Raw genomic sequence first — 25,499 nt, forward strand, 5'->3', positions numbered from 1 at the left:
CATACATGCTAAAATAAACACATACACAACATATATATCCAACACATGCATGTATGTACATGTAATTATATTTTAATAGCCACGGGGGGGATAAAGAAAGTATACAAGCTAATCTGTCAAGAGATCATTTGCCTAGACAGTTAGATAGGAGTGAGAGATTGATAAAGCTCATGTTTTAATACTTTTAACATTTTTTTAAAATCTCACGCAATAATTTCTGATTTCTCATTTGTGGTAGCAAAGCAAAATATGGCATTTATAGGGTGCTATCCATTTCATATGACTACAGATAAAATGTAGCATATGATCTTAAGATTGTGGTACAAACATAATTTTATTGGAAATGAAACAATAAATTTTCTTTCATACAGGGAAAATTGGAATGGATTTTGGAGGATGGATACAATCAAAAGAGATAGGGCTCAGAGATGACCTTCCTCCTATTAAGATAGGAGAGATAATGGTTGACACACAGGCAAGGAAACATCTGCATTTTTCACAAGAGACTGAACAGCCTTGCTCTGCAATCTAGCAGCCAGACACTTCATCAGACTGGGATGAAACAAAGCTCATAGAAGGGTGGTATAGTGCCAAAGCCTTTGTGAACTGGGGTGGTGTCAATATCCTTTGGATCAACCAGAGGTTTCAAGGTAAAATTCTGCAAAATGGTGGTCAGGATTAAAAACAGCTCCATGCGGGCCAGGCCTTCTCCAGCACAAATTCTTTTTCCTAAAAATTACACACAAGATCATTACTCATTGAATTCTTTAGCTGAGTTAGCACACAGGGAGGCTGAAATTAATGTGGAATGAAGAAATATATTAATGAATGACTAATGAACCTACAACTTTTTCTATTTACACCCAAACCTGGTTTCTTTTCTATTCTTTAGCACATATTTCTGTGAATGTACTATATGAAAAAAATCTTTTCTGTCCATGCACATTGGAACTGCTGTGTTGCAGCTTGCCAGTGACATCTTTACACACACACAGACACACACACACACACACACATCTATCCCAACTGGCATGATACACAACACTGTATCTACTTCTCCATATACTTCTGACCCTAGACTTGACAAATAGATTTATTTGTCCTTATCTGGATTCTAAAGGATAATCAATCTTGCCACATACATGCTCTAAAAAGATAGTCAAGAGCTTATTATTGCCAGGTATAAAAAGAAATGTCACCAAGTGGCCACAGGCAATTCTTAGGGCATCATTTCTTTCCACATCTTCCACCCAGTTCCCCTCACCCCAGCCATTACTAATGATTCACCACTCCCAAAACAGATTGGCAATTTCAAGATTCCTCTCAGATTCCAGGTATTCTTCTACCTGGAATGGTCTCCTACTCTGCTCTGCCTGCCAATAGTCCCCATATTCTTCCAGATTCAGCTCAGATGTTACTTATTCTATGCAATCTTCTTTGATACATCAGGACATACAATTCACACTCTCATCTGTTTTCCACAACATTCATTAATGCTTCTAATACACTACATTTCACATGAACTGTAAATTATTCATCTGTTCTACAAACTGGAATATAAATTCTTAAGGTAAACCCTTAGATCTTATAATACACACAGTAATACCCACTGTCAGGACAAGAGCTGGCCTGCAAGCCATGTGAAATGAATAGAAATGTTGAGCAGGCTCACGGTGCAATAGTGGACTCCAAAATACAAAAGGAGATAAGAAGTCACATAGCAATGGCTTTTTTTCAGATTATCTCTGGGCAATGCACATAATCTTGAGAACACAACATCAAGGCTTGCTCTACACTTACTTTATTATATAATTAAACAGGAACAAATCTCTTATTTTTGTCTCTGTTTCAGTTATTTCTGTTGGAAACGTCTTCTACCCTCCTATCCTCTTCCTACTTCTTTGAAGTGTGCTGAATATTCTCCATTTCTTCCTCTTTCCAGATCCATTTTGTGTTTATCTCGTGTGCCTTTCTGTTCCCAGGAAACTGACCTCTAAGAACTGCATTAACCCAGGAGGTAGTTCCCTTCTGGGTTCTGGATACATTCAGAGGCTCAGATGTTGAAAAGTTCAGAGTATTTGTTCCCTCCATCCTACCCTGTCAGGTTAGTTTTGACAGTGGCAACATTCCTCTACCTATAGACGCTTCTCTTGATGAGGAATCTGCTCATTATTCAGGTGCCAGCAACACTCTCCTTCCTTTGAATCTTTTGATCTAGGATTGTAACATCTTCTTGCTGATGTTAGTCCTGAGTTCTTCCCCACATTTTGTTACTCCCCTTGTTTGGCCCAGACCTCTCAAAACCATCTCTTTATTAAACTCTCTTTTATTAAACTTTTTGACATTGCTGCATGTTTCTTTCCAGGACCATCAAAAATTGAGGGAAGATACTCAAATGTGATTTATTGCAAGACAATTTCACTTACTTTACAACTATTCTGCCCCTATCCCTCTCAAATACATCATCTGAAACTTGCTCTCTCTCTCGCTCTCGCTCTCACTCTCTCTCTCTCCTTCCCTTTCTCTGGACTCCCAAAGAAACCTCAAGCATAGCATTTGTGATCTTGGAATTTCATTACCTGTTCATTTGTTTTCCCTTCTCTTAGAGAAAAGATCTAATATTTATTCACATTTGTATGCCTGCACCTGAGCATAGCATTGCTATATATAAGGTACTCAGTGAAGTTTATTGAGTGAACTGGCTTCTCAGGGTAAATGAGAAAAGTTTTACTAGAACTGGACTTCTAGGAGGAACTTTTAACGACCTACGTAGTGGACCAGGAAGCAGAATCTATGAACGCAGTCACCAGTCCCATGAGAAATAACCGTCTTTGGGAGTGGTGCCTCTGACCTTATGCAAATGGCAAATTGTTCAGCCCAGAGCAGCCTCCATGCAGAGTCCTTCCTTATCTTACATGACCCCTGATGTGAACATAAAAAGCTTGCTTGCCTGCTGAAAAAGCCATGAAATAATCACTCTTTTTAAAGTTGCCACTTTCGTCCAGGAAGTGGCCAGGGTCAAACTTCTCTGGATTGGGAAATTCCTTGTCATCGTACAGGACAGAAGTCAGATCTGTTAAGATTGTTGTGCCCTGAAAGAAAAAAGATAAACCAGATCAAAATACAGTGTTCATGGGATGCAAAAGCCATGGATAGGAAAGGCCAACATTTTGTATGCATGAATTCTGCAGGGCTGACTATGGGACTTGAGTATATGTACATTTTTAATATCTACAAGGAGTCCTGCAACCAATTCCCCATGAATACCAAGGGATGACTTTAAATTAAAACCTGTATAAACAGACAAAGAAGGTGATCATATAACGATAAAGGGGAATTTCATCAAGTGGGTATAAAAATTATAAATGTACATGAACTCAACATCAAAGCACTTAAATATATGAAGCAAATATTAATAGACCTAAAGGAAGAAATAGACTTCAAAACAATAATAGTAGAGAACGTAATACCCTATTTTCAGCAATAGACAGCTCAAACAACAAACAGTGGTGTTAAACTGTTCTTTTGACCTGACTTAGCAGGCACACGCAGTACAGTCCACCCAACAGCTACAGAATACACATTCTTCTATACAGCATGTGAAACATTCTCCAGGATAGATCGTATGGTAAGTCACAAAACAAGTTTTAACAGAGTTTTAAACTTAAAATCAAATCAACTATTTTTTTCTGAAAATAGTACAATAAAACTAGCAATCAAGAAGAACAGAAAATATACAAATACCTAAAAATTAATTAACATGCTTATAAAGATCCAATGAGGTAATGAAAAAATTAAGAGGAAATATTTAACAATTTCTTGCAACTAATGATAATGGAAGTACAACATACCAAAAATCTATGAAATATGGTAGAATCAGTACTAACAATGGAGTTTAAAACAATTAACCTTTACATCAAAAAAGAGGATAATCTCAACTAACAATCTAACATTGAAACTTAAGAAACTATAAAAACCAAAAACAAACCAAATCCAAAATAAGTAGAACGACAAAAATTGTAAATATTATAGAATAAATCAATAAAATACGAAATAGATATAGAAACTAAAATACAAAGAAGTCAATGAAAGAAAGTTTTGGTTTTCTTGAAATGATATACAAAACTGACAAACCCTTAGCTAGACTATGAAGAAAGAGAGAAGACCAAAATAAGTAAAACAAGAGATGAAAAAGAGGCCATTACAACTGGACCACAGAAATGCAAAGGATCATTAGAGACTATTATGAACAAATATATGCTTACAAATTGAAAAATCTAGAAGGAATGGATAAATTTCTGGACTCATATAATGTACCAAGATTGAATCATGAAGAAATAAAAAATCTGAAAATGATAATAATTGAATAACAAATTAAATCAGTAATAAAAATCTCCCATCAAAGAAAAGCCAAAGACTATTATTTTTGGCTTCACTGCTGAATTCTACCAAACATTTAAAAACACTCCAAGAAAAATTCTTTTGAAATTCTTCTGAAAAATTGTAAAGGGGGAAATCCTTCCATATTCATTTTATGAGGTCACGATTCCCCTAATATCAAAGACAAAACAAGAAAAGAAAACTGGAGGCCATTGTCTCTGAAGAACATAGATGCAAAAAATCTTAACAAAATACAAGTAGGCCCAGTGTGGTGGCTCATGCCTATAATCCTATCACTTTGAGAGGCCAAGGTGGATCACCTGCGGTTGGAAGTCCAAGATCAGCCTGACCAACAATTAGCCAGGCATGGTGGTGCATGCCTGTAATCCCATCTACTCGGGAGGCTGAGCCAGGAGAGTAGCTTGAACCCAAGAGGCAGAGGTTGCAGTGAGCTGAGATCATGTCATTGTACTCCAGCCTAGGTGATATAGCGAGAGTCCATCTCAAAAACAAAAGTGACTTAAGTGCTGTTAAAGGCATTCAGTTTCAAATGCAAATGGAAAATGTTTCAAAAATTTGCAGCTGACAATGCAATAGAAAAGAAAATCCCATTTCTGGGGAGAAACTCAAGCTGGCTGCAGAAATTTGCATAAGTCACAAGGAGAAGAATGTTAATCACCAAGAAAATGGGGAAAATGTCTCCAGGGCATGTCAGAGACCTTTGTGGTAGCCCTCCCATCACAGGCCTGAAGGGCTAGAAGGAAAAAGTGATTTCATGGGCTGGGCCCAGGGTCTCAATGCTATGTGCAGCCTAGGGTCTTGATGTCCTGCATCCCACATGTGGCTGAAAGGGGTCAACATAGAACTTTGGCTATGGCTTGAGAGGGTGCAAGCCTCAAGCTTTGGAGACTTCCAAAGGGTGTTTAGTGAGAACTTCTACTAGGGCAGTGTAGAAGGGAGCTGTGGGGTGGGAGTCCCTATACAGAGCCCCTACTGGGGCACCAGCTAGTGGAGCTGTGAGAAAAGGGCCACCATCTTTCAGACTCCAGAATGGTAGATACACTGACAGCATGCACCATGTGCCTGGAAAAACTGCAGAAACTCAACACCAGCCCATGAAGGCAGCTGGGAGGGGGACTGCACCCTGAGAAACTAGAGGGGCAGAGCTGCCCAAGACTATGGGAACCTGTTTTGCATAAGCATGACTGGGATGTGACACATGGAGTCAAAGGAGATCATTTTGGAGCCTTAAGATTTGACTGCCCTACTGGATTTCAGACTAGTGTGAGGCCTGAAGCCCTTTTGTTTTGGCCAATTTCTCCCATTTGGAATGGCTGTATTTGCCCAGTGCCTGTACCCCCATTGTATCTAGGCAGTAACTAACTTGCTTTTGATTTTACAAGTTCATAGGCAAAGGGACTTGCCTTATCTCTTATGAGATTTTGGATTGTGGACTCTTGAGTTAATACTGAAATGAGTTAAGACTTTGTGGCACAGTTGGGAAGGCATGATTGCTTTTGAAATGTGAAGACATGAGATTTGGGAGGGGCCAGGGGCAGAATGATATGGTTTGGCTCTGTATCCCCATCAAAATCTCATCTTGTAGCTCCCACAATTCCCACATTTCATGGGAGGGAGTCAGTGGATGATGATTGAATCCTGCGGGTAGGTCTTTCCCATGTTGTTCTTGTGATAGTGAGTGGGTCTCATATTTCATGGTTTTAAAAATGAGATTCTCTGCACAAGCTTCCTCTTTGCCTACTGCCATCCATGTAAGATGTAACTTGCTCCTCCTTGCCTTCCACCATGTTTGTGAGGCCTCTCCAGCAATGTGGAATTGTAAGTCCAATAAACCTCTTTCTTTTATAAATTGCCCAGTCTCAGGTATGTCTTTATCAGCAGCATGAAAACAGACTAATACAAATGGATTTCAAAATGCTAATAGAGAGGTTCTTGAACACTCTCATCACAAATAAATAAATAAATGTTCAAGGTGATCGAGATATTAATTACCCTGATTTAATCATTACACAACTCATACATGTTTCTAAACATCATGTTGTTCTCCAAAAATATGAACAATTATTAGGTGTCAATCATAAATAAAAGAGAATTGATCATGCTCACAGGCTGATAAAAAGGAGCCAGGAAGAAGGAGGAAGATGATGAGGAAGGAAGAAGAAATAATTATTTAAGAAAGATAATTGAAAAAGTAAGAGAGAAGGGATCCATGCCACAGTTAAAACAGCTTATAGTGGAACAAAAGAAAGCCCATCTGTCACAGTAACTGACATGAAAGAGAATCAAAGGTTGTAAATGTAGCCAAGTATGTAAATCTAATGGAAAGCATTAGAGGAGTCCACTTCCAGTGACTAATTTTTCTGTGAGATGTAAGAGTAGGTCGCCTATTAAAAGTAAGATAATGAAAGGTTGAGAAGAGTTCAAGGTTGAAAGTCATTGTGGAGTATGGTGAAGCAAGTTGAGTTAGATTATAAAGCAGGATTGTTGGGTAAGATTGACAATACTTTTGGCATTGATGAAAATTAAACCACCACATTTGGCATTGATGATAACAATATCAACCTGCTGGGCTGCATGGTCTTTTCCAGCACAGGTCAGTAGCCAATAATCAGGCAGGGAGGAAGGAGACTTTTATGTTGGACTTTTCACAAGTAAGTCATAGGGACAGCAGAGAAGGGGTGGGATATAGGATACAGGTTAATTGGTAAGAGTAATAAAACATAAAATTGAAAGGAAGGGACAGGATAGCACACTGGGCTAATGGACAGGCAGAGTGTGGAGCTATCAAAGCATGGAAAATCCTGTGGGAGTCTAGGCACTTTCATATTTAGAAACTTATATCAAAAACTAGAAGGAAAGAAGTATGTGGTTACAGGGTAGGATGCCTGAGTTATGACTATGCCATACCTGTAGATTAGGCAATCTACAGTTCTACTGCTATGATATTTGATTGCCTAAGACACCTAAGGAAGGGTATAGACATAATATCTCTCACCTTTGGAATAAGGTATTCTCTAAACCGAATGTCTTGAGTCACTGCATGGGGCACACTGGTGGGGACGAGGTCAATATATCTCTGGATCTCATGCACCACGGCATCCGTGTAGGGCATCCGGCTTCTGTCCTGCATGCAGACACTTCGGTTTTTGCCGACCACATGATCAATTTCTTCCCGCACTTTAGCTGGCAAGGCAGGAGTCAGAATTTATGAGAAGTGAAAAAAACTTGAGGTACCATTTGTAGGATCCCTTCATCATTGTCCCATTGTAGTTGGAGATGGGACAATGATGGAAAATTATGTGTTACTACCTCCACAAGAGAAAAAAAAGGACACACAGTTTACATTTCTTGGGCAAATTGAAAGATCATTAGACACAGGTATGCAGGTATGAAATACAATTGCACCATGACATTCAATCTGCAACTTTGATTCCCTACTCTGTGTACTTTTTCTTGACAGACTCAGAGATCTGGGATCCTGAAGAATCACTGAAGACCTTGCAGTTTAACCATTTTGTGTATTTCAATTTTATCTTAAATATTTAAGTTTCAATAATCTAAGAAGTACACAGTGCAGTTCAGGAAATGAGATATTAACTTGATTCAGCACAAAAACTTAAGAAGTTAAAATTTATTCAGAAGGTATTAATAATATAGGACAGACACACTGCACTCTTCATTATATTACTTTATAATTCTTCAAAAAACTTCTATGTGGTAGGTATAATTTCATGTACTTTACAAAGAAACAAGTCCAGAGAAGTAAATAGTTTCCTAAGGATGCTCAGGGAATATGTGGTCTTTCCCATATTATCCCCTTGAACAGATAAGGGACCACAGATATGGAAAGTAATCATGTGTCTGCAGGTCAAGCAAGCCACCTATTAGTAGAATCAGAACTCAAAGGCACCGCTATTGAAGTCTACAGCTCATTGTTCAAAATAACAATGCCACACTGCTGCATCTGTTCCAAACCAAATCAAGAATCCTATACCATCGTAGGGAGAATAATGGCCTCTGCTCTTCAAATCTCTATCATTATTTAAACATTTTATTCTCCTTTTATACCAGGAACTAATTTGAATTGAATCCACCCAGTGGTAGGTAGATGTACTAATGATGAGAAATTTTGTTGTACCTTGTGTTGGCAGGTAAATTGTGGGGTGGTTATCAGTATTTTCTGTCCGCTTCTACCTGAAATTTGATCCTGCCCATCATCTGTTCATACCTGAGATCTCAGGGTGCTTCAGCAGGAGGAACAGTCCATATCTCATTGTGGTGCTTGTTGTCTCTGTTCCTGCACTAAACATATCCCATATAGTAGCAACCAAGTTTTCCATGGTAAATTCAGACTCTTTATTGTGTTTTTCCTAGCAATGACATGTTAAAATTACTTAATAAAAAGCTTTTCAAGTAACACTATACTATTCAGTACAACATCAGTACCTGGCTAATTAAGCCCGACTTTAGAGTGTGCTATGGGTGAAGATAATATTAGGTGAACTGTTAGAATTGCTTCAAATTTAAAATAGCATCGGACTCACAAACATTCAAGTACTTTCTGAATCTTCAATTTCTAACCCACTAGAGCCAGTCAGTTCCTTTGTAATTTTTTAAACATACTTTTGATTAAGTCATCACTGCTAATCACTGTCACCTCTAGCATCTAATGTCTATTTCATCATGTCTAATTTTTCATTCATGTTTCTTGAACTAATCACACCCAAACTACAGCAGTATTTACAACTCCATCAGTCATTACACCCAAGACTGCTCTTCAATTACAATCATTATAGCCTCTTTGAAAATTTCACAAATTTGATTACTATACTCATCATCTCCTGGATCTATTTTCTCCTCCCTGTTTAAGTCAAAGTTTCCTCAAACCTACCTCATCTGTAAATGAATATATCTTAGAGATTTCCCAAAAGTAAGCCTGTCTGGGTTTCTATCCATTCCTGTGTTCCCTCATTTGTTACATCTTCTCTTCACAGAACCATGATATGTTATCATCAGTCTTGAATGGATGTGTGCGTGTGTGTGTTTGCATATTTTGATCTGCCCCCACATAAAGAACCAGCTTTAACATGGTAAACATAAAGCCTAAGTCTCTTAGGGTGAGAACTTAGAAATATCCAGAGACATGCAATATGACTTACACAGGTAATATGTTGCATAAACAATTAATACACTTTAGGATACAGCATTTGTTTTCATATCTCAGTTTCACCGGGAAAATCAAAGGATATCAATGAGTCACAATACCCACAAAGATAAAGTAGCAAATCAGAATTACATTGTACCTTTTCCATTCGAATCAGAAAATAGTCAATAAAGTCTCGAGGGTTATTGATGTCCAGAGATTCCTGATGTTCTTTTACTTTCTCCAAAATAAAACTTCTTTGGAGAGCATAATTTTTAAATAACACATTATGACTTCCTGGGAGAACTCGTAAAAAGGGGAAAGCATTGTAGAGCTGAAAGAAGGAAGAATCCATCATTAATTCATTCACCAAACACTGGTCCTTATCATTTATCAGACACTGGTTATATGCTAAGTAGATAAAGATGAATAGACATGCTTCCTGCACAGGAATGCATTCTGAATTTGAAGGAGAGAGCACTGAAAAAGTAGGCAGAGACAGTATGCACAGGTTACAAAGCAACTTCAAGGCCAATCACGTTGATTTCCTAACCATAACTCTCTGAAGGAAGTCAGGAAATTACCCTTGTTGTCACCTCTCTTTAGATGAGGAAATTGAAGTTCATAAGGTTAATCAACAATTTGAAGACACCAAACTAGTGATCTCGGAGCTAATACCCTGTGTTTGCACCAGTATACACAATATATGTTTTACCAGGGGATACTCTAAAAATTTTGAAGACTCATACTCATTTGTGGTAATGAAGAAACAGTACATCTGAAAGATTAAGATAGTGCCCAAATCACTTAGCGTATACATATGTATAAAAAACACAAACACACACATACACATATATATATAATTTAAATATTCCACCCCAAAGAATGTGCATATTTTCCTGACTCATGTTTTTGCTGTCCTAGAGCTTACAGAACATGCTTTAATTTAGACAACACCCTAATGACCTAATACCCTTGGAAGGCATCAACATAATATATTCAGGCTTGTAGCTTAAATCAAACTAGATACAGAATCAGGAATCAGGAATTCTAGATTCTAGATTTTGATGTTCATTGTCTTAGCTAGGCTATTTTGAAAAATATGCCTAATAGCTCTGGATCAGTTTCCCATTCCAGTAAATAAGAGACATTAGATTATTTTTTCTCTAGGGTCCTTTGAAGGTAGGTCACATCAGGAACTTATGATCAGTATAGAATTTTAGTTGTTAGTGATTGTAAAACATAGGTTACTGACATTTTCTGACCGTGTACTTTAATAAGAAATACATCTTAAATCACTACCCTCTATATCTGAGGATCTTAAAAAAACAACAAAAAAGTTTCATCCAAACAAATCTTGCTATAAATGTAGCACTCTGAGATTATGTATTTTTTTCTATTCTACCTTACTTCATGTTTTCAATTTTATTGCATCACATTAGATTGATTTGATAACTCACTAATGTGTTGCAAATGATAGTTTGATAAGCATTGCTTTGGACATTTTTAAATAGGGCAGAGAGATGGGGTAGGCATGAGCTATAGATGAGCTTGAAAACTATTACACATTCTAAAAAGAACCTTGACCTTACCTGTATCCAGGGGCTGCTCACAGTTTCAAAGTTTTCATTAAAATACTTCATCAAGGTTAGAAATTTCTGATCCCTGTAATCAAAACGATTCTGGAAAATGATGGAGCTGATGACATTACAGGGTACACAACCCAGAAGAAAAGTGGGATCACAGGGAGATGCTACAAACAATGCCAGTCAGAAGTTAATACACAATTTTCATATAAATCTAAAATTGACTGCTTAAAATAATTGGAAATGATTGATTTCTAAGATGTTTCCATAATAGAAACTACCTGGACATGCCACAACTACTATAAACTTCAAATGCCTTAAAAAAAAAAAAAAAAAAAAAAAAAAGTACGTAACAGTTCCCTCTGTTAGCACTAACAGACAGTTTAAGCCACCCAAGCCCTGACTTGCACACAGGAAACTTCAACCCAGCCCTAAACCCTAATTGCCATGAAAACCTCATGCCACTATCCTCCTGCTGCTCTTTCAGTGTCATTTTGGACCTGGTTGGGTGTCAGCCTGATCTTCATTGAAAGCAACATTATGTGAGTAACAAACCTTTCATATCCTATTGGTGTTTGTGTGGCATCCCTATTGTAATCATGTAAACCAGATTTTGGATGATAGGTAGGTCCCTCCTGCCTCTGTGTGGTGACAACACCACAACTCTAGAAAGACAATGCAAGCTCAGATCAAAAATTAGAAGTTATGATGTAAATTATCTCTCCTCAACCTGTGGAAATAACTTAAAACTGTTAGTGTTATTAGTGATGAAATGGGCTTCCCCAAGAGTGTGAGGTCCCTACAACAAAGTGGAATCAAGTAGATTTTGGATGACTAAAGGTCAGGGAGTTGAGAGAAGGTAATAGTCAACACACGAAAAGTTGAACGAGTTAATAACAAGTTCTGCTTCAATACAAATTAAGGATACAAATAATTTCACAGATAATATGTGCCAAAATTCAATATTCATTGCTTGACTAATTCTATTTCCAAATTTTATTCAAAGAAAGTAGTCAGAGATTTACAATAATTAATATGGGTTGTACTTTTGTATATTAAGAGCAGGAAAAACTAGAATCAACCTATCTGGCCAAAACAGAGGATTAGTTAAATAAACCCTGGTGTGTCCAAAATAAAGGACTACTGTACTATCCAGCTAATACTGTTCTTGAAAAACATTTAAAAGTTAAACACACAAAAATATTCATTCAATACATGACATTATAAAACCACATATATCTTATGATCTTACCCCTTGCTTGTCCTGCCTGGACCTTTCTCTTCCACCTCCTCTCCCAGCCCTGCAGGTGCACACACACATCTACGCACTGCAGAGATCTGTGCTGCTGCAGTACCATCTCTTCATATCCACACTCTATTATGAGGGGTGGATGGCAGCCCCACACTTTGGTGGTAGTTGGCAACCCCTGTATTGTTCTTAAACACTTTACTAGAAAAGTTACCTAACTTTTTAAGCATATGTGGCCAAGACTGATAGCTGATTGCCAAAATCCGTGTTCTTTTCTTCCTGTGCACAGAGTAAACCACATTTTCCAGCTTCTCTGGCAGTTAAGTGTGGCCCTGTTACTAAGTGGCACACATGAGAGACGTTACGTGTGCCACTTCTATGCCTGGCCTAAAGTATTTGCTTTTTAACTTGCTTTTTTCTCCTTCCTGTATCACACAGAGATATGAATCATTGATGATATTGAAAGACATTTGCTGAAGATATCAAAGCACAATTAACCTGGTACCTAAAAAGACTGTTATTCCAAACACTTCACCTCCTAATTACTGTTATGTGAGCAAAAAGTAAACTATGATTCTTCAGCCATCATCATATTTTGTAGTCTATTTACAATACCATTTGTTCTACCCAAACTATTAGTGTTAATTATATGAAGAAATAAACACCATTGGTTTTCTTTAATGCTTCCACCAGACACAAGGCTTCCTCTTGAATTCGGTCTTCAATTGTTTTCTTCCCCATTCCCATATTCCTCAAAACCATGAGAGAGAAACGCCGGATTTGCTTCCATCTTTCTCCATTGCTAAAAACAACTCCTATCAACACAAAAGAAAAAACAGAGAGAGAAAATATTCTTCATTGTCATGAATACGAGCTGACAGTTCTCATCTCAGGAGATGATATTGACATCTCAGCAGGATGTAAATATAATGGTGTCAGCTTCAGGGATTCACACTGAGCCCTTCTTCACACCTGCCTCCTCTTTGAATCCAAACTACTATTTAACGGTCAGGATTCTTAATTTTGCATATTGCTAAACTATTCTTAATCCACCAGCTGCACTAAACCTCAGAATAATTCTGTAAACTGAAGGCTTTGTCCCATTTTACGGGATGCTAAAAATCATGAAGGCAAAATGCTTGCTCATGATCCTGCAGCTATAAACATGGTGAGTCTTGGTCATAGCTTAAATTTTCAGGGCTGGCTTTTCAAATTGTAAGTTAATTTTAAGAGAAATAACAAGAGGAGAGAATTATCAGGAGAATGTGAGACAGCACTTTTTCATTGGAAGATATCTCCTGATAATCATTTCTCAGATAAGGGGTACACTCATTAAACAGACAGCTAGTCTCATTTCAACATTTCCCCTCTATTTGTTAAATCTCTCCCATGAAATATGGAAGGAAACATCAAAGAAGTTCAATATTAGGCTGCCAGAGTCAAGAACAGATCAAGGGGAAAAAATAAGCTCATAGGAAACATTTCCAGGGAGCCTCTTAAAAAACAGTGCAGAAGAGCCCGCATCTCCAGGACAATCCTAAGCCAAAAGAAGAAAGCTGGAGGCATCACACTACCTGACTTCAAACTATACTACAAGGCTACAGTAACCAAAACAGCATGCTACTGGTACCAAAACAGAGATATAGACCAATGCAACAGAACAGAGTCCTCAGAAATAACATCACACACCTACAGCCATCTGATCTTTGAGAAACCTGAGAGAAACAAGAAATGGGGAAAGGATTCCCTATTTAATAAATGGTGCTGGGAAAATTGGCTAGCCATAAGTAGAAAGCTGAAACTGGATCCTTTCCTTACTCCTTATATGAAAATTAATTCAAGATGGATTAGAGACTTAAATGTTAGACCTAATACCATAAAAACCCTAGAGGAAAACCTAGGTAGTACCATTCAGGACACAGGCATGGGCAAAGACTTCATGTCTAAAACACCAAAAGCAACGGCAGCAAAAGCCAAAATTGACAAATGGGATCTCATTAAACTAAAGAGCTTCTGCACAGCAAAAGAAACTACCATCAGAGCGAACAGGCAACCTACAGAATGGGAAAAAATTTTTGCAATCTACTCATCTGACGAAGGGCTAATATCCAGAACCTACAAAGAACTCAAACAAATTTACAAGAAAAAAACAAACAACCCCATCAAAAAGTGGGCAAAGGATATGAACAGACATTTCTCAAAAGAAGGCATTCATACAGCCAACAGACACATGAAAAAATGCTCATCATCACTGGCCATCAGAGAAATGCAAATCAAAACCACAATGAGATACCATCTCACACCAGTTAGAATGGCGATCATTCAAAAGTCAGGAAACAACAGGTGCTGGAGAGGATGTGGAGAAATAGGAACACTTTTACACTGTTGGTGGGATTGTAAACTAGTTCAACCATTATGGAAAACAGTGTGGCGATTCCTCAAGGATCTAGAACTAGATGTACTATATGATCCAGCCATCCCATTACTGGGTATATACCCAAAGGATTATAAATCATGCTGCTATAAAGACACATGCACACGTATGTTTATTGCAGCCCTATTCACAATAGCAAAGACTTGGAATCAACCCAAATGTCCATCAGTGACAGACTGGATTAAGAAAATGTGACACATATACACCATGGAATACTATGCAGCCATAAAAAAGGATGAGTTTGTGTCCTTTGTAGGGACATGGATGCAGCTGGAAATCATCATTCTTAGCAAACTATCACAAGAACAGAAAACCAAACACCACATGTTCTCACTCATAGGTGGGAACTGAACAACGAGATCACTTGGACTCGGGAAGGGGAACATCACACACTGGGGCCTATCATGGGGAGGGGGGAGGGGGGAGGGATTGCATTGGGAGTTATACCTGATGTAAATGACGAGTTGATGAGTGCTGACGAGTTGATGGGTGCAGTACACCAACATGGCACAAGTATACATATGTAACAAACCTGCACGTTATGCACATGTACCCTAGAACTTAAAGTGTAATAATAATAATAATAAATAAATAAATAAATTTAAAAATAAATAAATAAATAAAGGGGCTGACATGATAAAAAAAAAAAGAAAAAAAGAAAACAGTGCAGAAGAAGTCAGAACCCCGTTCAGGTCATATCTCCGTTTGCCAGAACCCTGTGATCCACCAGAAGACTTGACAGTTTAAGGCTAGCTCCAAAAACAAATAAAAGAAATTTCCAGCACTTAAACAAAAAAACTTTTTCTAATATCAATTCTGATACATACTCATACTCTGATCATGTTTCTCCATGATGTTTTCAGAACATACGTTTGCTTTATGCTTTGTCTTCTGTTGTATTCTAATAGTGCTCATGCTTTTTTAGAATCATATTTGAAGGTGAGGATAGAAATATTCCAAACTCATGTGGTTCCATGCACCCTATTCAAGCTTCCTAAAATAATCTCTGGGTATCCATGACTAAGACCTGGCAGCAAAATATTTGGTGAATAAGATAACTCAGTAATATTCCTTCTCTCTCTCATCTCTCTATTGCTTTTCTATTTTTTCAACTGACCATAATTTATGATGAACTTCTCTTTGTAACAAATTCATGAAAAATTAGTGGCTAGATGGCTTGTTATCATGAATATAATGTTTAACAGGGACATTGTGTCACTTTCACGGATTTTAAATATAGATTAATGATCCTTTATAGAAAAATTATTCTTAGCCTCAGGTAGAAAATATGAAAAGTGTGTTTCATAAATTTTTTTAATACTTACGATTTCTCAATTTCTTCAAATTTTTCAAATTTTTACAACTTACAGACCCACACACATACCCCAAAGGGAAGCATACCGAATCCTTGTGTAATTTTTTCTGCCACTGGAAAACTCCCTCGGCCAGAAAATACTTCTCCCTGATCAATCAGTGCTTCCTTAATTGCTTCGTATCCATGCAACACCACAGTGGGCTTCATGCCAAAATAAACAGTGAGCACAGGGCCATAATCTTTTGATAGCTGCAAAAAGAATAGCAGATGCAAATAAAGTGTAAATTTCAAAAATAAAATGTAGATAGCTTAGGGAAACATTTTTAAACTTGCCAGAAAGATGTTTTAATACTTATCCACCAATTACATAAAATTTAATACTTTAGAATCAATTATTTGATAAGAAAAAAGTATTTGAATAGTAATTATCATCACTTTATTAGTAATAATTCTATTACTGTTAGTATCAGCTTCAATATTTATTTCTTGTTCAGCCCCTACTATATCACAGGGGCTATATTATACATTTTGTTCCTATTATTATATTAAATTTTTATGCCAAACTAATAATTGTACCAACTTTCTCCTATCTTCTTACAATTACAGTAAATTCTGTGTTTCTTCTTTGGGTTAAGGGAAGTCCATCTACTTTGCCTCATGTGTAGTCTAATAATTGTCCATCATTGTTCATTCTTGATAAATTTACTTTTAGCATGAGACACTGCCATATTTTTATAATGCATGATAACATAGCAGTGTGGTCATACATATTTCCCAGCTTCACTCAAAGCTAGATGCAGCCATGTGACTCAGTTTCCATGAACTCATGTAAGCACAGTGTTGTGATAAAATTCGACATTTGTGCATAACAGACAATTGCTTCCCCTTCATTTCTGCCCCCGCCCATGGGTTGAAATAATAGCATGGAGATGCCCCTACTATGACTATGCAAATGAGAAAAATAGTCTAGAGGCAGAAGATACTAGAACTACAAAGATTTTAAAAAAAACAAAACTGGTTCTCTTAATGGCATCATGGAGGAGAGGCAAGCTGACAGCGAGCACCTAGAGTTTCTTGTGTGAGATAGAAATAATCTCCTATCTTCTTTCAGCATCATCTTTCTGTAATATCAGCTTATGTGGTATCCTAAATGATATAGGACTTACAATATTTCAACTTTTCTATTGTAGAACTTTTTTTGCCGACCTAAAAATTCATTCTACAAACTATAGTGACCTTTTCACAAGGAAGATGTTAACCTGACTGTCCTTTAAGCATGTTAATAGTATCACATTGCTCTTTTTTTCCTTCCTTTTTTTTTTGAGACGGAGTTTCACTCTTATTGCCCAGGCTAGACTGCAATGGTAGGATCTCTGCTCACCGCAACCTCCACCGCCCGAGTTCAAGCGATTCTCCTGTCTCAGTCTCCCAAGTATCTGGGATTACAGGCATGTGCCACCATGCCCTGCTAATTTTTTACTGTTAGTGGAGACGGGGTTTCTCCATGTTGGTCAGGCTGGTCTTGAACTCCTGACCTCAGGTGATCCTCCTGCCTCCACTTCCCAAAGTGCTGGGATTACAGGTGTGAGCCACCAGGCTCGGCCCATATTGATCTTATGATAAAAACAAGTGTTTTTTACATCCGTGTCCGGCCTGCATATCTTGTCCCCTGCTTCCCTCTCTACTCTCAGCTTGTACCATATTCTTTCTTACTCTCTGAACTACAAACACTTTTGTCCTCTTTTCAGGGTCTCAGGGAGAGAAGTATAAACAAAAAATACAATTCAAAGCACCCCTCTCACCGCCAGCTGGCCCCACTCCCTTACCACCAGCAATTTAAACAGACTTCCTCCTCTAGGTCAGGACCCTTCAAATTTAACCTGAAAAACTGATTCATGCCATCATGGGAAAGGGGCATTGAACATGCCTCATTATGCCCTCTTCCCTTTTAGAATTCAGCAAAAGCTGACCAACATTTAACATTAACACAGACCTTAACTCTGATAAGAAACAATTACAAACTATTCTCTCTGAAGACTGCTGCCTGGAAGCTTCATCTGCATGACAAAACCTTGGTCCCCACAACTCTTATCATAACCCAGACATTCCTCTCTATTAACAATAACTCTTTCACCCAATCATCAATCACAAAATTTTAAAATCTGGATATCATGGAAGCAACCCCTCTCCCACTGCTTCGAGTTGTCCCACCTTTCTGGGCCAAACCAATGTATATCTTAAATGTATTGACACGAGTCTCACGTGTACATACTCAAACGTATAAATGTATAAAACCAAACTATGCCCTGACCACCATGGGCTCATATTCTCGGGGTCTCCTGACAGCTGTATCGTGGGTCATAGTCACTCACATTTGCTCAGAATAAATCTCTTCAAGTATTTTGCAGTTTGACTCTTTTCATCAACAGAAGCAATTCTCCCCCAGATTGAAAACATGTGAAACTGGGTTTTGTTGATATTTGATATGTTTAATTCCTAATCATTCTTACGATTATCAGCACCAACTTCAATTACTCAGAGAATCCTTTGTTAAATGCCTGAATGCTGCTCTAACTGGTTAGTCACTTGAAATTACATGGTCTCTTTCTACCATGTCACTGTTACACAGTTTGTAATCATACCTTTACTTGCATTGTTGTTTCATAAATATATTCCTATCCTCTAAACTGTAAGTTCCTTAATGATAGGGTCACTTTAAATTTTCTTGCGCCATTGAAACTCACATGCGCCATGTAAGGAGGTATTTAATTACTTCTAGAAAATGTGGTGTACTTAAGTAACCTGTGCAAAATCTCTCTTATTTACATCTTCAAGAAATGGAAATTAAAGCAAAGAGAGGTTTTAATCCTGCTTAAATTTGTGAATTTAAATAATCAATAGATGAGCTAGGGTGCTGACACAATCTCTTTAAATTCAAAGCCAAGGCATAGGAAGAATGAGCTTCCAGAAGCAGTATTCCAGTAACTGGCTTTCTTAAGAGAAAGACAGATTCCAGATCATTCTTCAGGCTTTAGAGAGCAACAGCTATGTAAACAACTTGCAGTAGAGAAGCTACTCATTTATTGAGAACTACAGTATGAAATATGAAAGATCTGAACCCTTAGTAATTCCCTTGATTTCAATTCATATATGCTTTATGAAAACGTGGTGCTGTGACACTGTAAATCGGTGCTTATTTAAAAAACTAAAAGCTGCTCCATTTTCACTAGCATTTACCAAAGAAGAGTTAAAGCAACCTGGATTACAATATCAACAAAGAATTTCTGCTCCTGGCAATGTCAACAATCATAACATGGATCAATGATCTTAGTAATGTTCCACTGGTGGCAGGAATGACTCACATCTTGAGCAACTACTGCCGTGTTGAACTGCTGATAAACTTTGACGTCAATAAGGAATTCTGAAAAACATTTTCTTCACAAACAACTGGGCTCTCAACAATATACAATACAAGAAAACTTTGTATATGTTATATCTGATTCATATATGCAAATTCACTCTTTTACTAATGACTGATGATGCATTATTTGTTTAATCTACCAATGAAGAAATCTGACAATTTATATAATCGAAACGAGTTCCTATATAAATGGAAGCCCCCATATTCCTTGCATAAAATGAATTTCTCTTCAAAGGTTTAGCCTGTTAACTTCCTTGTTCTTTGTTCTCAAACTCAACTTTCTTGTTCTCCATGCCTCCTTGCCCGTAGTTACTTTCCTGTCAGCTCTAATCAATAACTCACCTCTTTTTACTTAGTTACCCACTCTGCACCCATTCCACCCTTTGAAACTTCATGGCCCACCACTGTAATTCACATCTCCCTTCCCTTCCTTATTTAAGAAAATATTCACAAATAGCTAATCAGGTCAGCTTAGATTGTGTGGTCTGACCGTAGTCCATGGGGTGAGTGACACAGAGGTAGAGACTACATGGTAGAGATAAAACCTCCTTCTCTCCTTTGTTCACTATACTCTTGTGATCGTGATTGATGCAGGCAGCACCCTTCTGAGGAAGTAAATTGCCTTGCTGAGAAAACTTTTGCCTGAGTGCTAGTTTCACTTTGTGGCACCAAGCATTTATCTCCAACATTTCTCTTAGGTGATACAGTCTATAATTGCTTTCCAGTTGAAACATCCGTTCTGGAGTAAACACTTATTTGCCTCAAACTTGCTGATTTCTTCATTTCTTTTGGATGTACCGATTGCATGTTCTATATGTCTACATTATAAAGGCATATCTGGGTGTCTAATGGACACATCTCTATAAAGGCATCTCTTTAAAACTTGGTATCTGGGGACATATATTCCTGAGTTATGGGGATATCTGACTTACTCACTGCAGAAAACTAAAGGAAAATTAGTCATACTTACCATTCTTATGGATTTGCTGATGTTCTTAGTATTTAACTGTAGAATATTTCCAAAAATGGGGAGAGGAGTTGGGCCAGGTGGAAGCTTCCCTTTGGCATAGCTTCGGTTCCACAGAGAAAGAAGAATCAGACAAGAAAGACAAATCACCAGGATGATGAAGAGATCCATTGATGGGCTCTTTGAAAACGCAGTTGAAAGCTAAGAATCTAAAGATTTTGTAAACCAAAGTGCAAGCTCCTCACCAATTATGTACTAAGACTTTGAACTTTGGATGATTGATTTTTTTTATCTTTAGTACACCTTGAACTGCTGGTAGAAGTAAAAACAAAAATTAATTTAATATTGATTAGTTCTTAAGTTTAACCTAAAATTGTAACTAAATGATAACCCTCACTTCTGTAAAAGCAAGAAATAATAAAATCAAAATTAATAGAAAGAAGAAAATAATAAACCTCAGCACAGAAATAAATGCAATAGAGACTGAGAAGTACTTCAAAACATAAAAAAATTGGTATTTGAAAAGAAAAAAGAGAATTGATGAACTTTTAGCAAGAATACTGAAGTAAAAAGTGAGAAGACTCAAATAAAATCAGAGGTAAAACAGAGACATTCATATAATATTAAAGAAATACAAAGGATCATAAGAAGCTGTTAACAACTATATGTAACTAAATTTAATAAAAGAATAATTGGATAAATTTCCAGAGACATACAACCTTCTAATATTAAATTATGAGGAAATAGAAAATATAACAGATAAATATAGAGTGAGAAAATTAAATCAGTACAGAAAGCTATTGCATCAAAAGAAAGCCCAGAATATGATAGCTTAACTACAGAATTCTGCCAAACATTTAAAGAAGAATTAATATTAATTCCTCTCAAACTATTCTAGAATTAAAAGAAAAAATATTTCCAAACTAATTTTGCAAGGTTAGCATAACCTGATTCCAAAACCAAACAAGAACACACACATACACACAAACTACAGACCAATATATCTAATAAATGTCAATATAAAACTCCTTAAAAGACACTAGCAAAGCAAATTCGACAACACACTGAAAAGAATATTCACTATGATCAAGTTGGATTCATGACAGATATGCCACAATGGCTTATCATAGGGGTAAAAAAATATGATACATCATATTGAAAGAAAGAAACACTTATTAAAATTAAAACTAGAAAAAGACATATTAAAAGAAAGAAAGAAAGATTGCCCTAGCCAGAACTTCCAATACTATGATGAATAGGAGTGGTGAGAGAGGGCATCTTTTCTTGTCTCAGTTTTCAAAGGCAATGCTACAAGTTTTTGCCCATTCAGTATGCTATTGGCTGTGTGTTTGTAATAATCAGCTCTTATTATTTTGAGATATGCTCCATCAATACCTAGTTTATTGAGAATTTATAGCATGAAGGGCTGTTGATTTTGTCAAAAGACTTTTCTGCATCTATTGAGATAACCATGTGGTTTTTCTCACTGGTTCTGTTTATGTGAGGGATTACGTTTACTGATTTGTATATGTTGAACCAGCCTTGCATCCCAGGGATGAAGCCAACTTGATCGTGGAGGATAAGCTTTTTGATGTGCTGCTGGATTCAGTTTGCCAGTATTTTATTGAGGATTTTTACTTCAATGTTTATCAGGGATATTGGCCTATAATTCTTATTTTTTTGTTGTGTCTCTGCCAGGCTTAGGTATCAGGATGACATTGGCCTCATAAAATGAGTTAGGGAAGATTCCCTCTTTTTCTATTGATTGGAATAGTTTCAGAAGGAATGGTGCCAGCTCCTCTTTGTACCTCTGGTAGAATTCGGCTGTGAATCCATCTGATCCTGGACTTTTTCTGGTTGGTAGGCAACTAATTATTGCCTCAAGTTTGGAACCTCCTATTGGTCTATTCAAAGATTCGACTCCGGGGGTGCGCCCAAGATGGTCGAATAGGAACAGCTCCAGCCTCCAGCTCCCAGAGTGAGCGACACAGAAGACGAGTGATTTCTACATTTTCAACTGAGGTACCAGGTTCATCTCACTGGGGCATGTTGGACAGTTGCTGCTGGTCCGCAGGTGCAGCCCAACCAGTGAGAGCTGAAGCAGGGCAAGGCATCGCCTCACCTGAGAAGCACAAGGGGGAAAGTTTTTCCTTTTCCTAGCCACAGGAAATTGAGACACACAACAGCTGGAAAATTGGGTAACTCCCACAATAATATTGCACATAACCAAGGCTCTTAGCAAATGGCACACCAGGAGATTATATCCCACACCTGGTGCGGAGAGTCCAACACCCACGGAGCCTCCCTCAATGCTGGCACAGCAGTCTGAGATCTAACTGCAAGGTGCCGGTGAGTGGGTGAGGGGTGCTGCCATTGCTGAGGCTTAAGTAGGTAAACAAAGTGGCCTGTAAGCTCGAATTGCATGGAGCCCACCACAGCTCAAGGAGGCCGGCCTGCCTCTGTAGACTCTACCTCTGGGGACAGGGCATAGCTAAGCAAAAAGCAGCAGAAACCTCAGCAGAGGTAAAGGTCCCTGTCTGACAGTTTTGAAGATAGCAGTGGATCTCCCAGCACGGAGGTTGAGATCTGAGAACAGACAGACTGCCTGCTAAGGTGGGTCCCTGACTCCTTACTAGACTAGCTGGGCGACATCCACCACTAGGTGCAGACTGAACCTCACACCTCACACGGCTGGGTATACCCTTGAAACGAACCTTCCACAGCAAGAATCAGACAGCAACACTTGCTGTTCAGCAATATTCTATCTTCTGCAGCCTCTGTTGCTGATACCCAGGCAAACAGGGTCTGGAGTGGACCTCAAGCAAGCTCCAACAGACCTGCAGCTGAGGGTCCTGAGTGTTAGAAGGAAAACTAACAAACAGAAAGGACACCCACACCAAAACCCCATCATATGTCACCATCATCAAAGACCAAAGGCAGATAAAACCACAAAGATGGAGAAGAAGCAGTGAATAAAAGCTGGAAATTCAAACAATCAGAAAACATCTCCTCCTCCAAAGGAATACAGCTCATCACTAGCAATGGAACAAAGTTGGATGGAGAATGACTTTGATGAGTTGAGAGAAGGCTTCAGTCAATTAAACTTCTCAGAGCTAAACGAGGAACTACGTAACCAGCACAACGAAACTAAAAACCTTAAAGAAAGATTTGACAAATGGCTAACTAGAATAGCCAATGTAGAGAAGTCCTTAAAAGAACTGATAGAGATGAAAATCATAATACAAGAACTACGTGACAAATGCACAAGCTTCAGTAACCGACTCGATCAACTGGAAGAAAGAGTGTCAGCGATACAAGATCAAATGAATGAAATGAAGTGAGAAGTGTAGGGAAAACAGTAAAAAGAAATGAAAAAAGTCTCTAAGAAATATGGGATTACATGAAAAGACCAAACCTACATCTGATTGGTGTGCCTGAAAGTGACAGAGAAAATGGAACCAAGGTGGAAAACACTCTTCAGGATATCATCCAGGAGAACTTCCCCAACCTATTAAGGCAGGCCAACATTCAAATTCAGGAAATACAGAGAACACCACAAAGATACTACTCGAGAAGAGCAACTCCAAGACACATAATTGTCAGATTCACCAAAGTTGAAATGAAGGAAAAAATGTTAAGGGCAGCCAGAGAGAAAGGTCAGGTTACCCACAAAGGGAAGCCCATCATACTAACAGCAGATCTCTCAGCAAAAACTCTCCAAGCCAGAAGAGAGTAGGGGCCAATATTCAAAATTCTTAAAGAAAAGAATTTTCAACTGAGAATTTCATATCCAGCCAAACTAAGTTTCATAAGGGAAGGCAAAATAAAATCCTTTAGAGACAAGCAAATGCTTAGAGATTTTATCACCACCAAGCCTGCCCTACAAGAGATCCTGAAGGAAGCACTAAACATGGAAAGGAAAAACAGGTACCAGCCATTGCAAAAACATTTCAAAATGTAAAGTCCATTGATGCTAGGAAGAAACTGCATCAATTAACGAGCAAAATAACCAGCTAATATCATAATGACAGGATCAAGTTCACACTTAACAATATTAACCTTAAATGTAAATGGAATAAATGGTCCAATTAAAAGACACAGACTGGCAAATTGGATAACGAGTCAACACCCATCAGTTTGCTGTATTCAGGAGACACATCTCACATGCAGAGACACACATAGGCTCAAAAGAAAGGGATGGAGGAAGATCTACCAAGCAAATGGAAAACAAAAAAAAGCAGGGGTTGCAATACTAGTCTCTGCTAAAACAGCCTTTAAACCATCAAAGATCAAAAGAGACAAAGAAGGTCATTACATAATGGTAAAGGGATCAATCATCAGGAAGAGCTAACTATGCTAAATAGATATGCACCCAATACAGGAGCACCCAGATTCATAAAGCATGTCCTTAGAGATTAACAAAGAGACTTAGACTCCCATGCAATAACAATGGGAAATTTTAACACCCCACTGTCAACATTAGACAGATTAACAAGACAGAAAGATAACAAGGATATCCAGGAATTGAACTCAACTCTATACCAAGCGGACCTAATAGACATCTACAGAACTCTCCACTCCAAATCAACAGAATATACATTCTTCTCAGCACGACATTGCACTTATTCCAAAACTGACCACATAGTAGGAAGTAAAGCACTCCTCAGCAAATGTCAAAGAACAGAAATTATAACAGACTGTCTCTCAGACCACAGTGCAATCAAACTAGAACTCAGGACAAAGAAACTCAAACGAAACCACTCAACTACATAGAAACTGAACAATCTGCTCCTGAGTGACTACTGGGTACATAACTAAATGAAGGCAGAAATAAAGATGTTCTTTGAAACAAATGAGAACAAAGATACAACATACCAGAATCTCTGGGACACATTTAAAGCAGTGTGTAGAGGGAAATTTATAGAATAAATGCCCACAAGAGAAACCAGTGAAGACCTAAAATTGACACCCTAACATCACAAT

The 25,499-nt window shown here is 37.8% G+C and overlaps 1 protein-coding gene across 2 annotated transcripts; it reads right to left on the reverse strand.

The window, feature by feature from the left end:
* Positions 1-223: 223 nt before the first annotated feature.
* Positions 224-20,687, reverse strand: LOC112631566 (cytochrome P450 2C3-like). 2 transcript variants are annotated; one of them, XM_025396918.1, is made up of 9 exons: positions 20,520-20,687; positions 16,215-16,377; positions 13,045-13,194; positions 11,137-11,297; positions 9,705-9,878; positions 8,630-8,771; positions 7,397-7,584; positions 2,951-3,092; positions 224-729 (listed from the first exon to the last, which is right to left on the reverse strand). In XM_025396918.1, the coding sequence occupies exons 1-9, from the start codon at positions 20,685-20,687 to the stop codon at positions 548-550; spliced, it is 1,470 nt and encodes a 489-aa protein (XP_025252703.1). In that variant the 3' UTR covers positions 224-547. The 2 variants fall into 2 exon arrangements, with proteins under 2 accessions (XP_025252703.1, XP_025252704.1); XM_025396919.1 differs by lacking the exon at positions 9,705-9,878.
* Positions 20,688-25,499: the final 4,812 nt, after the last annotated feature.

This window comes from Theropithecus gelada, chromosome 9 (assembly GCF_003255815.1).
Source record: "Theropithecus gelada isolate Dixy chromosome 9, Tgel_1.0, whole genome shotgun sequence".
Taxonomy (NCBI): Eukaryota; Metazoa; Chordata; class Mammalia; order Primates; family Cercopithecidae; genus Theropithecus; species Theropithecus gelada.

Excerpts from the sequence above, each read along its gene's own strand:
- LOC112631566 (XM_025396918.1), bottom strand. The coding sequence starts at position 20,687 with ATGGATCTCTTCATCATCCTGGTGATTTGTCTTTCTTGTCTGATTCTT. Across the intron at positions 8,772-9,704 it reads TTCTGATTCGAATGGAAAAG|GAAAAACACAATAAAGAGTC; the intron begins GTACAATGTAAT and ends TGTCATTGCTAG. Across the intron at positions 3,093-7,396 it reads GAGAATACCTTATTCCAAAG|GGCACAACAATCTTAACAGA; the intron begins GTGAGAGATATT and ends TTTTTCTTTCAG.